General features: G+C 41.2%; 1 protein-coding gene across 1 annotated transcript in view; it reads left to right on the top strand.

The window, feature by feature from the left end:
• The first annotated feature begins 1,216 nt into the window (after positions 1-1,216).
• The window catches only part of LOC143123746 (CUB and sushi domain-containing protein 1-like), a 314,279-nt gene continuing 297,275 nt past the window's right edge, over positions 1,217-18,220 (top strand). Inside the window, exon 1 of the mRNA XM_076285039.1 lies at positions 1,217-1,283. Coding sequence (XP_076141154.1) covers positions 1,217-1,283 — 67 coding nt within the window. The remainder of the gene's footprint in view (positions 1,284-18,220) is intronic.

The raw sequence follows: 18,220 nt of genomic DNA, 5'->3' as shown, positions 1-18,220 counted from the left end.
AAGGCAAACTGTGTAGCTGTCATGCATTTTGTTTTAGCCTACTGTGTAGCTGTTCAGGATAATGGCAAACCTCCACTGGTTGTAGTCTAGTGTCAGAAGATGCTATGTGTCATTACAGGGTTCATTCTTTTTTTATGCAGGACTACTATAGCCAACTCTTCGCTTACATGTATAATCTACTTTTCACTAGATGGCAGCATAGCCTCGCATTAACTCGGGGCTTCCATCGTCTCTTGGATTTCTGACATAGTAGAACTAACACTATTTAATCTATTTTCCCCACGTACACTTGTGTGGATTATAGGGAAATTGACAGGTCCGTCATCAGTTTTTACCCCTGCAGTTATATCGGACAGTCAAAATGACTAATTTAAACTGGCGTTAAAACTTAAATTAAAAGGGTATTTGCACTGAATGCGGCAGCTTAGAGGTTGGTAAACTACGTGGAGACAGCAACAAATTGGAGATTTACTTTGATATGTCATTGTAATTTAGTTGTTCACTGGTACCAGTATGAGAATAATAAACTATTAGGCTACTCCATATTGGAACGGAGACGGTCAGCTAAAACCGTAATGAAGAAAAAAAACTTGGCGTTGGCGCAAATGATCCCACCTTGCGAATCCAACCATGGGAGTTTCACAGAGGCATTTGAATAAAACGAAACAAATGGTCATTTACAGTTTTGATATCTATTTTTTTTTCCAATTATGCCATTTTTCGTCTATTCATTTGGAATGGCAATATTGGGGTACCAATATATTATACGCAGTAGATAACCTTATATGCCATATCAAAAATTAATCGTATTAATTAAAATTACGGCAGCAGATAAGGCTATGTAATGTTCCCAGCGTGATGTGAGGAGACTAGAATCGAAGTTGCAGTGCTGGTGCACGGACGGCTTTACATTTCCCCTGTATCATAAATGATGGTTGAGTCCAGCTCCTTCCGCTGGGTACACATACAGCCTCTTCTCTCCTCTGCTATCTCCAACACATTCTGTTTCTCTCCTTGGACCGAGGAAACCTCTTTGGGTCACAGCGCTACAATCTCTCATCTCTGCAGTGGCCCTTGCTGATGATATGAGAGCTAATATAGGCGAATCCCTGCACCATAGGCGTCAGATCTTCCTGCCAAAGCTGGATCTCTATGCATTTTTGTGATCCTTGAAAATAAAACACTGAACCGGTGGCTGCGTGGAATACCAGCGGACATGACTGCGATGGGGAAATTTAAGCATATCCTGCTTATTTTCGCAGGTCTGATCACCGCAGCTAACGGTAAGTTCAGCGTTTGTAATAAGCGGGTTTGACGTCTTTATCCTTTCAGAGAATGCAAGTTTGTGTCAGGTGTACTGGGGCTGGTGATGAGTGCAAACGTGAGTCGGAATGGCCAGTAATTGTATTTCCATATCATACTTTCACAAAACTTGGACATTTTAGGTGTCCTGGGGATTTTGAATAATGATTATTAATGTGTATGTTGACACCTTTACGAAATGGAGAGTGAGACGTGCCTCAATTTTGGATAATTTCATTGAACTAAAACATACGCATATGAAATCTGGATGTCTGACTCATTCCTGATACATTTCTAAAAACCTTGACGTCGTCAGTGGGCTACATAATTGCGCACACTATGTTATCCATGTTGCGGGTTATTATCTTATTTTGCTAGGTTATATCGAAGCTATATTGAAGACTTGTGAAATATTTGATTGTATAATGAGATGACATAAGTTGTGTTGGTGTCAGTGAAAAAAGCGTGGGTCCAAATGCCATCTTCTCGCACATGACAATTCCCAGACGCAGATTGATTCAGCTGAATGACATGGTTCAGTTCGCCATGGGAACGGAATGGTTGCATGAAGTCATCCATTAGGCTACATGACCATCTTGCCAAAACTTTATATAGCCTACTGCAATTGTCCCAAAAAGTAAGTTCCCCCAAAAGAGGTTTCAGTTCGAAAGTATTTCCTTGTTGTTAGTGAGCTGTTTTGCTTCATGGCATCAGCTGCTGTACCGTCACAATCCAATTCGCTTTTGGCTTGGTGGGCCCGCACAATGATTTAATTCAGTATTTGAATGGGTTTCTAATGATAGTCGGGTTGGAATGGGCCTATAAGCCTCATCATTTATTCTTTTCCTTTTCAAAGATTGAAAATAAATCTTTGGCATCCTGCATCTAGGCTACATACCCACAGTTGATTAAACTTACTTTATTTATCAGTGAGAGATCTGAACGACCTGCAAAGGTTATATGTTGCTTGTGCACATGGGTGTAAACGAAAGAACATCTGTGGAATTAAAATATTTTATATAATGTAAAAATAGCCCTTGAAAGGGTCAACTATCTATTGTCTTCCATTGCATGAGTTTCCATTAGCGCAGACTTTCTTAGCACTATCATAAAATATAACTTGTAGGCCTGAGCAGATCATGTGTGCTGTTCTGTTTCTCTGTTCTCAAGACCCACAGATACCCTGGTGATACGCAACAATTGTTAGACCCAACTGGACACATATGCACAGTCCATGATATTCCATACAAAATAGAAGCCTGTCTTAGCACTTTTATTGACTATTTGCAGCATCACACCGACCACACACTACTAAATAAGAACCTGGCTAATTCCCGTTGTATCCGATACAAGTCCAGTAGCCTGTTAACAGACACGAGCAGCCTACCCTGTAGTCTACGCACCCACGGGATGATGGATGCAAACTACGAGGTCAGGATTACACGACGCATAGCAGGACTTTTCGAAGTGTTTAAGATTACCCTCTCAACCACCTCCATTATCCCACTGTTGGTCTCAACGGCTTATTTGAATGAATAGCTCGTACGGCCAAGCACTTTTTCGACCACTTCGTGTGCCTGTCTGTGAGCCGCTATTCAAAGGCTAGACTCTGTATTTTCATTATGCTCGACGTTTTAAAGGACACGCTTTTCAAAGGCATTAGTGATGCTGTGGGCATTTCGACTGGTTCCCAAGCTTGTGAAAGAATCATTAGTTTTGTCACAGCTGTGCCATCGGAGTTAATGACGATGACTGCTGCTATTCCTTGTTCAAAGGCATGTGGTGAGTTTGAGAGGGGCAGGCATTAATTAATCCGGTGTTATCTGGCGTGATTGTTGAAAGGGGTTTGTTTTAAATACACCTTTCTGACAGGTATAGATAATCAGTGTTTGACTTAGACCGTCAGAAAGGGTCAAGAGGGAGAACCGAATGTTCCATGATCAGAGTATACAGGTAACACTGTTATGAAAACATGAATTATGGTGGAATTCAATGAACGTTTACAGACCATTAGATTGTGGTACAATTTAGTGGCCAAATGCTTCAGTGGAATTCTACCTCAAGGCATTTCAAAAGGAGGTGTAAAGCTGATTAATGAACATAAATCAGAGCATGGGAATATATCTGATGGAACAGGCCACAAACATGGTGACAATTAGGTAATACCAACGCTTTTGCAAAACAAGACATCATGAATCTATCAGAGCAGAAGCCTTGCATGCAAATGTGACATTCAGGAACTTAAGGGGGTGGTAATTTAGCTGAGGCCTGGCCAGAAGCAGTGTTTACGGAAACATAGCACTTCATATCGAATATGAAAGAGGTTGATATGATGAACATACAATGATACACACATACAGGTGTGTGTACAATAATTTGTAGGTAAAATTATTGTGAAATCATTATTCACATAATTTATGGAACAGTTCTTGTTTTTGTGCATGATGCTTTAAAAATAAATAATAATACATTTAACAAGGCAATAAGCCTACAGTTATATAAAAATACATAGTCAGGAATGGTAAATCTGTAATCACAATTATCATAGGCCTATAATAATAATAATAATAATAATAATAATAATAACAACAACACTAATCACCATTCTCCTCCTCCTCCTCCTCCTCCTCCTCACCATCATCTGTGTCTATAGAATTGTGAACGAACCAGCCTCCTAGCATTTATAGGCCACAAATAGGAGTGAAAGGCATGCAGATTCTGTGACAACAAGCAGAACCAAACTAAGCTGGGGTTGCTTGAGTGAAAAGAACTGAAGTAAGCAGATAACTGTTTGCATAGAGAAATCTGATATGGCCTCTGCTTTCTGGCTGCTATTTCAAAGAGATGCATGTCAAACCATTAGAGCCTCCCTCTCCCACCCCATTGCCTTCCTGATACTGGGCCATGGCTGAATAAATGAAAATGCATGTTATCAACACCAACACACAACAACACAAGTGCTGTTTGTGTGGTGACAAAGCATTCTGTTTTTTCCCCTCCACTCTGCCCGTCTCCTGCACCTTTGACATTTCTGCCAGCATGTAACTTATTTTATCTTTAAAGTTATATGTGGTGGTCATCCAGCTGACTCACACACAGTTGAAAACATCCTATATAAACTCTGACAGTCTGCTCCACCTTCGAATGGTGTGTCAGTATGGTTTTTCTTTGTCTTTAAAGTTTGTGCTTAAAGTGGATCATCCAGTCGCATTGGAAAACATACTGTATTACAATCCCTCTATTTTGCATGCTTGTGTCCCTTTGTTTAGTCTCCAGTGTTGTCTGATGACGGTCATTCACTTGAGTTGCTTCAGCTCTACAGCTGATGACCCATTTAAAACATGCTTATAAGAACCCCACTCATAAATATATAACCGATTAAACCATTTGCATTTCAAAGCAGACAGAGTCAGCAGAAATCAAGTTGCTTTTTCATCCATTAATGTGATTTTAAGGTTATGGAGATCACGAGCAGAATAGCAGGAAGACTAAGTGGCTTGCAATTCAGAAAATATGCATTTTAATTAGGCTGTAGGTTGGCATCGTGTGAGTTCCAATGTTAATTTGGCCTCCCATTTTTTTCCCTGGCTTCCACATCCACATTTGACAGGCTTTGTCACAATTAAGTGAAAAGTAGAATAAGGGTATACCATATATGTAAACATTTATGTAAACAACTACTGCTTCTGTGGAAAACAGGAATATACATTGCACATTTTAGTTTCTTTTGGCTAACAACATGACTAACACTCAGATGCTGCTTGATGCTGTGATCGACGAATTCATACAGTAAATCACAGTGTACTGTTGAGGGTGTTTGGAATCAGAGTCCTTCCATCTGTGCACCATTCATATGGTTTGATGAAGTGATATTGTGCCTCCAGACGTGCAGCAAAACCATTGAACACAGCTGTATTCTCTGGTTGGCATTCATTTTTAATGTCTTTAAATGGATAGCTGTTTCTTGAACCAGCACAGGAGCTTTCAAACAGCCATGTTACAAACTCACCTCATTGCTCCTTCATAGTGTGGGAATGTTGTACTGTACAAACAAGCCTCTTTTTTGTACCAGTGCTGGCAAATGTGTTGGTAACCAGGCCATTAAGATTTCATGATGTATCATTTCTTTGTCTGAATGGCAGCCGTCTGATGTTCAAATATAGGTTTGAGTAGAGAGAGAAAGGCTTACTGTCGGCAGACACTGAGTGTTGAACATATTTGGACATATAATTTAATGTGTCATACATCTGCTGAATCAGAGCGACCAGTTTAGACACGTTGCCATGGTTTTACCTTTGAAAGATGTGAAACTAGTGACTGTTGGAAGCCATTAACTTACCCCAGCAGAAGACAAACAAATGTCTAGCTGCTGGGAGCAAATGAAAAGTACTAGAATACTAATAGAGTTTCACATCAGCAGGCCACTTTCATTCAATAAATACTGTAGCAGATCATAGTGCCCTTCTCATTATTTCAATGACAGATCTATAGAAGGATATATCCCTAAATGCCGCTATACTGTATTTTGATGTTTATTTTATATGTGATATTACAGAACAATTAGTGCAGTTTTACATTAACACTGATTTGAACGAAAAGTAAGCAACTTCATATGTTATTGTATAATGGGCCATTATAATCTATGGATATTTCCATGAAGTATGTCAGTTCAGTTATTCCTTTATGTGCACTGAGCCATAGCCTCCCGGTTGGAGGTTCTGACATTTCAATACAAACCTGAGCCCATCTAAACAGGAGAACTTGTTTGCCCAGCCGGATTGAGAATATTTCCGACATCTGCAAAAGCGCTAAATAGTTGACTAAACAAGTCTTTGTGCACCCAGGTGTTGGCAGTACACATAGCCAGCAAAGTCTTGAATAAATTAACTGGCAGATGTAAGAGTAACCTGTTTTGGGGGACCTTCGGGGGCTTTTAGCAATATGACCATGATAAGGTTTGCAGGAGGCACTCCTTTGCTCCCACTTAATCCCTTGAACTGGCAGTCTTAGCACTCTACAAGCTTTACATATATTCTGCTCATGCAGTATATTACCAATGCAATTTGACCCACAAAACTGGTGCAGACGATGCCAGGAAGCAATGGAAGATTTACCCTTAAAATGGAGGACACCCTCAGCAAGTGCCTGTCAGGGCGTTTGGAGAGGGATGGGTGGTGATAAGGATTGGTAATTATCTCGGAAGGCATCACGGAGCCACACTAATTTGGTGTGTTTTGTATTTGTCAGTCAGAGAGGAGCTCAGCTGAGTTAGCACGCTCCCGTCTTCCTGCCTTTTTTGCAGCTATACCACACACACATACCAGGCAGGCAGGCACGCACACACATACGTGCACACACACATACACTCTCTCACACACATACACACACACAGACACACACACATACACACACACACACACACACTCTCACACACACACACACATGCACACACGCACACACACACCCACACACACACACACACACAGACACACACCACAGCACACACACACACGGCATCCAGTGGCACTTTGCGTAGAGAGGATATAGCAGCTTCTTTTTAAAGATTGGTCAAATGCTTGCAATGCATGCTTGGAAACAAAGCACAGAGGCACAAAGTAGGGCTCAGGCCGCTGAAGCATCTTACAATACAAGGGAATGGACCACAACTTTATGTTCAACCCCGCTCAGATGCATTGACAGTAATTGGTGCCACAGATCTGAGGGCAGAGAAACTAAAGGGAAAAAAAGCTTCAGGGAAAGTCTTACATAACACTTCATGTAAATGCCAGCAACCTGATCAAAACTCTCCAAAGGCCAAGAGATTGCCAAAAATAGGGTTAGGAGCTGCTAGGATTCTGACATTTACCTTCTGAGGCAGGATTTGCTGGACAGTTACAACATTTCTCCACGCTCTAAACTTTAGTGCGTTGCACTTGGCCCCCTTAGATATATCACAGTCAAGCTGCTGACTGAGAGCCTTCACTATGAAATGAAGACTTATTGGTGTGGAACAAGCATGCCAAAGATGAAAGCATCTTAATCATCTTAATTGGAAGTTGCACCAGTCATTTCAGAAATAGCTTTTCTGTGTTTGTGCTTGTGTGTATGAGATAATGTGTGTGTGCGTGTGTGTGTGTGTGTGTGTGTGTGTTGGAGGCTTACATAATATTTGAGTATTTTTGTGGAGTCAGATGCTAATACTATAAATATGATCCAATAGACCTCTCAAGTTCGCCTACAAAAAACCTGCCATCTTTGACATCCGGTATCTGGCGATTTTTCCTATGGGAAAATTACATGGGGATTTTGAATTATCGCACCTGTTAAACTCTCGCGGGGATGAAAAAGTCTGAAATGCAGACGTTTTCCTGAACACACTTTTGTCCTCTGCCTTCGAGTGGATACTGTGATCTCCGGTACGTGAAGGCGGCACACTTAGATTTTTGCTACCCCAGAGCTAACTTGCAATGCAACATGCCAGTTAGCTTCAATTAACAATCGGATCTCCTTATATGGGCAAAGATGGCCGTTTTGGTTCTTTTTTGTAGGCAAACTTCAGAGGTCTATATTGGTTAACCATGTAGCAGGGAAACACTAGTCTAGTCTTCATCAGACTTTGTTGTTGGGGTCATATCAGAAGAACTAAATGTGAAGAGACATAGGCGTATTTGCAACATGCAGCATGTGAGACATGTTGCCAGATTTTTCAATTTTTGCCAGTCAGTGGCTGCTTGCTTGTTCTCTTTAGGGCATTCATGTCAAAAGTTTAAGTTAGTGTTGAAAACATTATCGCTGAGCTTGTTCCCTGTTTTCTAAATCTCCCCTGAATGGAGATATTTTGACCAAAATGATATCTGAAAACCGCCTATCTTATTTGAATGACTATTTAGTGTCAAAGGATAGGTCAAAATTGACCACTGGTGTGGATTAAGATAAGAACTGTTTTTCATCATATGAGCTTAACACTGTGACTATTTCACAAGAAGGGAAAAAAAAAACATGAAATCAGGAACTACAGTAAACAGTTTTGTTATATTTTGTTATGGGGCGAATGTATTTTTCTGACATCATATGTAACTGGGACGTAGCTTTAACAAAACAAAAACATTCCACTGGGAAAGACAAGGAACAACATAACATCCAGGGCTTGCGGAATTTGAATGCACTGGTACTTTAAAGACAAGACGTGACGAAGCTGGCCACTTTCCTCTTGCACAACAGATCAAGGCAGCGCAAGATTTAGTAGTCAGCACAGCCAATTTGTGCCACTGCGCACTCCGCGGGCCGCGGCGGGAGTGGCGAATGATGTGAGGAAACTAAACGGATTGGGGTTGAGGAGAGACTGTGAACTCGCGGAATTGCACAGTTGAGAAAGTGCCGGTTGAGAAACTTAAAAAGCGATGAGAGACTCTGAAATAGCTTCCTCCCTTGTTTTGGGTCAAGTTTAGGGTGGAGGTAGGGTCACCATGTAATTTTTGAGGCGAGGAAAACAATGAGGTCTTCTGTCTCCCTGTGCCCACCCAGTTGCCTTTTTTGTGTTTTTTTTTGTTGAAAAATGTCTCCACACAGAATTCTTCAGTGTTTGCTCATAGGAAAATATGTTTAGGGCACTTTCAGTGGTAATACTCTTTAACCATATTCTTTAAATGTATATTCACAAGGTGAATAATTATTATTAAATATTAGGCCTACTACACGGCTCTTCACAAGGCAAGTAGAACGCTCCATTGACTTAAATGGGATTTCCCAAAGTTCTAGCGGTCATTATTTCTGAGGAAAGGACCTCTGAAAAAAATAATGACCGCTGTCAATTGCAACGGAGTTTGTGCTTCTAATTCAGGTATTTCATATCACTACGCAAGGACTGGAACTTCATTCAAAAGCAGACGGTTGATCAGCTGTGTTCTAAGTTTGATTCAAGCTCGGCGTGTTGTTGCGAACTATTTGTTTCTCAGCAAATGCCACGATGAACGGTAACAAATAGGCTAGGCTATGTAGGCTAAAGTCATCGTGGGGAGTTTATTATTTTGTTTTGGCAAGTAGCCGTGTAATAAGCAGCATAATGTATAGAACACCGGTCATTATTGGGAAAATAAGTCCCTTCAGGGCGGAACAAGACCCCTCCGCTGCGCGTCAAGGTCCGGTTCGCCCTGTCGGGACTTATTTTCCCAATTATGACCGGCGTTCTATACATTATCCCTTACTTATGTCCTAGTACATGAGTCAGTCAAATGAATGCTGAAAATGCTGGGCATTTTTCTTTAATTAATATTTCTTTCAAAGTCGAAAAAAAATCTGAGATGCCACACAAGTCGTGACTGATTATTGCAGCCATATGCATATAGAACTGCATTCTATGGAGAGTGCAGTAACTTTAAATATAAGCACCACTGATCGTCTTGGAGGCAGAGTGATGCGAGACTGGCTCTCTGTATGATGGATGAAAGGGGGGGGGGCAGTGATGAATTTTGAAGGACTCCACAGCCTGCTGTAGAGCAGAGTGACAAACCCGGACAAAGCCTTGACGTGTATGTGTCTGTGGTGGCACAGATGGTATGGTAAGCTAGTGACTAACAAAGCCATAAGGCCGGCAACGCAACTCCACAGCTGTGCTACATTTGGTCAGTGTTTTAGAGTGTGAGGACAGTTTTCAGCTGAGTTACTTTCTGTGCTAAGTCATGTAGCATAAACCGTGACTGTCAAGTGGAGCTTGTCATTTGCATTTGGCATGGGTAGGGCACGGTCCATTTGAATGTGAGAGAACGTTGGTCTTCTCTATCTTTCGACATGAGCTTATTTCAAAGTCTGAGCTTGTGTGGATTGAGCATTTATTGATGCAGTTGTGTGTAAATGCTTCCACTGTTGAATGCACATTACTATCAAAGAAAGGCAGCGGAATATTTCAGATTGTTATGTAGCCTATATTTTGTGTGATTATCTGAGCATACAGCTTACACCTCAGGCTCTGGTTGTCCAGCCATGTAATTAAGTATTTCATTTAGTTTGGATTGAGATAGATGCAATCTAAATGTTCATGTCTGCTATTTAAATCTCTCATGTGTAAACACACTTTATGAAGCATGTGTGACAGTTGTGGTGCAGCGTATGTCCAAACACATCAGCCTGTAGTAATCCATCCACATAATTAAGTATTTGATTTAGATTTCATTGAGACAGATGCCATATCAGGGCTTATCTCCTCTAAACAGACAGTAGAACTCTATGCAAACCAGTCATATTTAAATGCACTTCACGAAGCATATGTTGCGGTTGTGGCGGATCATGAAATATACAGTACATTGTCTTTACCACAGCAACAGAATGAAATGTTTATGCTACATCGTTCCCGTGTGAAGCTCGAACCTTCTGTGCTGTGAAGGTGAAGAGGCCTTGGAGTGCCATGGAGAGACGCTTCCGTGGCTTTTAGTGGCTCTGTGGAGGGCCACTGTGTGTCATATGTCCTTTGATACATTCCCGTCATTCACCATGACTCCATCATAATGGCAAAAGCTTGCATGTAGCTCTTTCAGTGCATTTGAAGGGAGGGAGGAAATGAATGGATAATGAAGGATGAAAGCACAAAGGAAGAGGTGCATTAGTCTCTCTCATACTCATATTTGAGTTTAACAGTGACGTTTTCACAGTACTGCAGTACCACGAATCCAGTCTTTACTAATGACTGCCAATAAATATAAAGTTGTTTTAATTTTTTTGAATCTGATAATTTGTGCTGTGACCATGGGAGAGGAGACCCCTTCTTGAGTGTGGTGCTATTGGATGCCTCTTTGTGTGATTGTGTTGCCGTATCTGTCTCCATTTCTTCTCGCAATCTACTGACAGTCAAGCATCATTGTAGTGATCTCCATTTGATCTGCTACCTACTGTGTGCTGTTCAGTCATGACTGGCAGTAGCTGTGATTCCTCCATGTCCTTCGGAAAACGCTCAGAATTAGCACCTCGCACCCCTTGTGATCACCATGGGTAACCACCTATGTGATTGTGATGCTGTAGGCCTATGATTAGACAGGCCTGTGACATGCACACCAGTGTGAGCTATCATACTTCAGCCCTGACATTGTCACAAACACAAACTAATAGCATGGAGTCCCCCTGAACACCCCCCCCCCCCCCTCAGATCCACCATTTCGTGTTTGTGCTCTCTGTCTGCTTCTGTCAGGGCTGACATTTTGAGGGATTGCATCATCCACTGAACGACTGCTGTCACTCAGTAGCTGGGCCTACTAGATATTGTCACCATGAAGGATTATGTGGATGAAGGCATTGTAATATAGTATGATGCACCACTTTGTTGAAGCACTGTGTAATTAGACTGGTCAGTAGTCTGCATGTCATTCTTTGACTGAGGTTATGGTATGAGAATGTGAATGTTTATAAGAGCTTGTCAGTGTGATTGTTTTGGGCAAAGCAGAGAGGATTGGTTCAATGAATGGTTGAATGGTTGAGTATGGTTGATGTTCATCTGATGTTTAGGTGATCTTGTGATGTTCATCTTAACAGCATAACAGATACTACTGACGGCAGGTGAATAGTTTTTATTTTGTCTGAGGTGATGTCAAAATGAACAGATGTGTGAGCCTTTGCTGAGGTTCAGGATGTTCAGGATGTTATACCTGTGTTCTGTAAGTTACACTATGCAAGATTTTCACCGTAATACAAAGCTAATATGATGGTAAACAAACTTGTAATAGGGGGAATCGTTTACCTAGGATAGCCGTAGCGAGTCGCTAACGAGAGAACCAGTCATGCAACTTCAAGAATAGTTGACTCGAAGAGAATCGTGAAACATTACCTTGTCATTAGATATAGCTCTTTGGAGATGGCTTTGCCTCTTGTTAATCCTTCGCCTCCACAACTAAAGCATTTTCATTGTGTACAGAGGGGATAAGTCACGAGAAGTAGGCTATTTACAATGACAGAGTAAAATATAAATATATCTCGACTCTATGGGGAGCTCTACAGTCGCCAAAAATACCTGAAACTGCATAGTACACTGCAAAAAAATTAAATCTAACCAAGTGTTAATAATCTTATATTAGGATTAAAAAATCTATTTGGTATTGTTTTTAGTATGAAAAGACTTACCTAGCGCCCTCTCAAAAGAAAATTTTGACTTAATTTAAGAAGACTTTGACTTTTTTTAAGGAGTCTTATCAAGACAAATTTGCTCAACGCACTGGCAGACAAATTTGCTTGTTTTTAGGACACATTTGCTTAACGCGCTGGCAGACAAATTTTTCAGGATGAGATGTCTTAAAATAAGTCAAACTTTTTTTAAATTAAGTCAAATGTTTTCACAAGAAAGCGCTAGGTAAGTCTCTTTATACTGAAAACAATACCAACTAGTTTTTTTTATCTTGATATAAGATTAATAACACTTGGTGAGATTTTGTTAGATAAGCAGTTTTTGCAGTGTATACCTTTAACTTTAAAAACTACATAGAATGAATGACCTTTTTCCCCTTGTTCTCTGATGTTAACATAGAAGGAATGCTTTGGTCTATCAAAAAACATGCACAGATGCTATTTTACAAGCATATATAGGCTACAACCGTATAAATTAGCTGGGGAATAAACGGCCCATTTTAGCAGATATCTAGTGCCCTTCATGCTTATCTGGCACCCACATGAATAAATAAGTGAGCTTTATGCTTTATGCTTTATGCTTTATGCTTTATGCCTTGTAGCCAATGGCTGCTCACAACAGGCTCCAGAAACTTCTACTTGAATCTCCAACTCAAAGTGGTAATGTAATGTGTCGAAGGATGGTTTGCATCACAGTCTGTGTTTGGCATCACACTCTTTGTTCAGATTGGCCCATTATAAGCGGTATACTATTGTGAATATCTGCATGATGTGAACATTGTATGTTGTTGTGTACTTTGTAATATACCGGTAGGCTAGATGAGGCAGCTAAACAGCTGTTGACCTTTTAGGTGATAGTTAAACTTATTTCTGTTGTGGTGTGAAATATACATCTCTCATTAAAGCCAAGATCAAGAAGTGAGAAAAATAACATCTCTGTTGCTAGGTGATGTGAACAAAGGTTGTGCTGTAAGAAAGGAAAAGGTAAAGGCAGGGGATTGGATTACGGCATGGTTAAGGGATGCTGACTCTGGAACCATCCAAACCGATCCACAAACATGGCTACAAATATGGCTACTCGCATCATTCAGAGTTTCAACACAGAGACACCATTTATCCCACAAGGCACAAGAACAACACAACGGCAGAAGGTTTAGAAGCTGAATCACCTGACCCACCAAACCTGTCCAGTGGGCTTTTTCTTTTTTTCCCCTCCCTTAAACGCGTGGTACAGTCTAAATCCATGTCCTGAAAGCGAGAGGTCACGCTGATTGTGTTGTCAGATTGTGGGAAATGAACAGCGCCGAGTCCTTAAACCTTTACCCTCGCGTTTCACAGCACACAGCACTTCAGCCCATAGAGCGGCACCGGCACCGGCAGCGGCAGCAAAGCCGAGATTGTGTTCACCAGATTCTAATGAGCTGCCACTGCGGAATTGATGGTTTAACACTGGCAATTTCTAAATTAAATTCACCGCTGCATGTAAATCGTCACGGCATAAAATATAAAGTGTGAGCTGGCTTATTACAAATAGCTGTGGCACGATTTTGGCCAAAAGATTGGCTGTCATATGTTATAACACCACCGGTTTCCAGGAGCTATAGAATAATGATAAATGGCTTTTGTGCAGAAATGTTATCATCTATTCTTGCCATCTTCTGATTCCCCTGGCTCATAATTAAACTAAGAAAGAAACAGGGATTGCTTTGTATTCTTGGTCATATAGGAGAATAATGCCCTATTGTTGCAGAGCCACAAATGTTTGAAAATCCAAACTGTTCAACCAAAAAGATGTTAAAAAGATGAGTATGGTGCTATTTATTTTTTGTGGTAATACCTCCTCTTGGTTGATCAGCTAGAAGAAAAACAAGAAATCCATCTCATTACAGGAAAATGGAGATCAACCGTGAACCATCCTCTGGTATTGTGTGTGTGTGTGTGTGTGTGTGTGTGTCTGTGTGTGTGTGTGTGTGTGTGTGTGTATGTGTGTGTGTTTGTGTGTATGTATGTGTGAGAGTGTGTGGCGTTTACAGCTGGGAGTCTTCAATTCACTATTTTGTCAGTATTTATGGAGTTTGGATTTTGGATCATAGATGATCTGAAATCTCTTGTCACTTCCTCCCGGTCAAAACAGAATTCTGGTCAAGTGCTTGTTTGTCCCCGAAAGCAGTACCCCCCCCCCCCCCCCCCTTTGATAGCTGGATTACTTTCCTCCTACGAGGGCCAGTATGTAGAGCGCTGTTATTTTCATGCAAATAACTCTAGTCAGTGTGTGGATCCTGCACATCAGATCACTCGAGGGGTGTTGCACATTAAGATGTGTTTGACAGCCTTGTTTCGAACGTAATTGGGCTCATCTCACTGTAAATTACAGAAGATGTTCTATTTTCAGCCCGCGTGGCACCCGTCACTCGTCGACGGAGAGAGCCTATCCGGTTCGTCTCGGTTTGCCTCTCAGCAGTGTATTACATGTGTGTGAAAAGGTAAATGAAATCAAAAGAACAATATGAAATCTCTCTGTGATGACTCAACCAGTTTAGGAGAGTAAGAGGCCGGGTGGGGGCTCCTGGTGCTTGCATACGGGAATGGATATAGTATAGTGTTCAGTTAATCTCCTTGAAAATGACTAATCCCATTAAGGCCGCGCAGGCTTCGTATCTTTGGGATGGTGGCCTTAGGGTGTTAGGCTGTGCACACGTTTATAGTTGATGAGTGCAACAAGATCTGCTGGGCTGAGGGGGGCAACTCTCTCTCTCTCTCTCTCTCTCTCTCTCTCTCTTCCCCCCTTTCTCTCCCTCTCTCTCTCTCTCCCCCCACACACTCTCTCTCTCTCTCTTAATCTCTTTATCTCTCTCTCTCTCTCTCTCTCTATCTGCATCTCCTCGAGGGAGTGCTGTCATTTTTACTGTAGTACAGATGACCTCTGAAGAAGGTTCTTGGAAGAAAGTCATCAGTAACACCCCTCAGAAGCCGCAGCCCTGAAATCGTGGCATCTTATCACTTATTTCCCCCTCAAACGTGGAAATTATTCCACTTGACAGTTGATTAAAAGCTGAATTAGAGGCATTAGTTGTGTACAGGAGAAAAGAGAGGGAGACAGAGAGAAAAATAGCAAAGTATATGAGCCACAACCTGAGGGATGACTGCCATGCATAATCTCTGTTAAGGTAAATGATCATGATCTGTAACATGGCAGCTACATCGCAAAAGCTATCATACTGTGCCTTAGGGCCCCACCATGTAATATGCAGCTAACTGAAAATATCTATCACTTTGAATACCAGCATTTAGCGTAGCACCAGAATTTATGGTTCAGTTAACTGATTCCATGTTGATAAAAAATGAATCCCAAAACAATCAAAAGGATGTTCAAGTAGGCATGAAGGATGGCGAAATGCATTGGTCCCTATCGAATCCTGTTACCTCCAAGAGCAGAGCAGAATATAGTCCATATAACAGCACAGTGATGAGTAGCATAAAATAATGTAATGCATTTACCCAGCAGTACAATATAGCCACCTGAAGTTGAACAATTTAATCAATAGCACTATTTCATAGCTGGGAGCTTTCCATCTAAACCCTGTTAACTTTGTTTCATTAATCTTTTTGCACAGTTTAGTGTAAAAGAGATTTTAACTCAAAGCACTATACATTCTGGATAGTAGGTCCTGAGTGTTACTCTGCAGTTTGTGTTGTTTGTAATCAAACATATTTGGTTAAATAAGGGACTATTTATATTTACCACTGTGGTTAAAGTGTTGGTGTGGTGAAAGCAGGCCTGCTGTGAGGGGTTGCCTTTTGTGCAACATTTTGATAATTACATGATAGCATGCATCTAAGTGTGGGTTTGGAATGACCTAGAACACATACTTAATTAAACTGCTCCTTAAGAGTCGGGTGGATTAAATAGAGGGAAGCAATTTATTACATTTTTTTTGCCATCAGCAATGTGTGAAGTGTTAGCTTTGGTGATGGAATTCAAAATGGCTGTGTTGATTGCAACTTCCTTTTTCAAAGAGCTCAATACGGATTTTTTTGTAAAGTCACGCTGTGCTTATTGATCTTTTGCATGTATCATGTATATTTGTGCAATATTCTGTGATGTGCAGTAGGCTACATTTTGCATGAATCAGTGAAGCTCTCTTCTGTATCTCCCTGAGAAACCCGTGGAATGTCGTCCCCCCCCCCCCCGATCCCATCTGAATTTCGTGCACTGCCAGAAAACATGCCATGAAAATCAAATCATACTCCGAGCAAACCAAAACACGCTTAGTCTAAAACGTTCATTGTTTAGTCTAATTCAATGTAATCCCAAATAAATCTGGGCTCATCAAACACGCTGACAGCCAGCGCTACAGCCACAGCGTTTCGGCGGCCACGGCCACCCTGGGGTTGATTGTGCAATCGTGCAAAAGTCAGACCCCTTGGGTCCGAGCTATCTGGTGTTAAATAAGCACAGGCTTGTGCTGGAATACCCCCACTGAGCTTTGAGCAACGCTCTCATTTGCTTGCAGAGTATCCCTCTCTTAAGCTCCGTAATGCATTTAGTGCTGTGCTTCTTCACTCTCTTCGCTATTATTTTTGATCGAGTAAGTGCCCCAGGTGATTGATATGTCTCCAAGTTTTATTGTTATGCTGGCATGTCCACCACAACGCCTCGGCTGTCCTAATATGAATCCTGCTGGACAGCCTACTACCCTCCAGACAAGTTGCAATTTCATAATTGCTTGGCTTGGTCTTCAATTTAGAAGGAATCCTCTTCTTGGTTGATTTTTTTTTACTTTTGTGCATCCCAATGAGAGGAGCCACATGTTTCTGCATGGGATATTGTAAACATAAGCTGTAAGCAGTGTTTGCCTTGATGCCCATTTAACAGATTTACAGAGATGACATTCAAAATAGGCTTGTCTGCACGCAGGACAGACACTGCCTCTCGAATGAAAGCAGCACCCGAAAGCACAATCTTGCATGAAGTTAATTTTCTTTTTGCACGCGCAGTCTACCGAGCACAGTAATGGGAACAAATTTTAAATTCTTGGACTCTGATAAAAGTGCCAAGTCAATGGATAGTGGTAATAAATCCTTTCTTCTCCTAGTAATGGGGTGTCAGGCTATAACCCTGGAGATATGCTTCCATGCTCACCCATTGTGTTGCTCTGTAGTCACTGGTGTTTGAACACTGATGTGGCCAATCGCAATGTGCCATCTTAGCATGTTTGTGGCAGGAGTCATGGCTGCTGGCTAAATTGGAATATTTTCACTAAATCTGTGTACTGACACATAGGTTAAGACTAGAATAATAGAGGTCTTTGAACAGGCTTCAGTGCTTTTTTGCATTCAAAATGACAGTGGAAAAAGTAAACAACAATGTACTTGATAACATAGCACACTCAGAAAGAGTCTGACAGGTTCCTTATGCCATGTCTCCTGCTCTTTCAAGGCATCATGCTCAGTGTGATTGAAAATGTCGCTTGCAAGAAACACAGAAACTTTATGGTATTCTGTCATTTTTTTCAAGGTGCACTCTGTGATGCCTGTCAGAAAAAAAGTGAGTTCTCTGACATTAATAGTCATGAATAGACATAACGCGTTGTGGCAGCTATTATTTCTTATTTACCACCTTGTCACTGGAATGACATACGTAAGGATGATGTCAGCAGTTGCTCATTTATGTGATAGTCCTTGTTTCATTCCCAGGGACTCACCGCTGTCTGTGCTTTCTGCAGAAGGACCACACTCCTCAAAGCTGATGCAGCCATAGTTTTGAAAGGAATAAGAAAACGTGTAAACCTTCTCAAAATGATTCACCTGCCAT

This window comes from Alosa pseudoharengus, unplaced genomic scaffold, assembly GCF_046254945.1.
Source record: "Alosa pseudoharengus isolate Yale_2024_CS ecotype anadromous, Long Island Sound unplaced genomic scaffold, YU_APseudo_1.1 YU_APseudo_1.1_scf_15, whole genome shotgun sequence".
NCBI classification, from domain to species: Eukaryota; Metazoa; Chordata; class Actinopteri; order Clupeiformes; family Clupeidae; genus Alosa; species Alosa pseudoharengus.
Note: the sequence above shows the minus strand (reverse complement) of the source record. Positions and strands in the feature narration are given on the sequence as shown.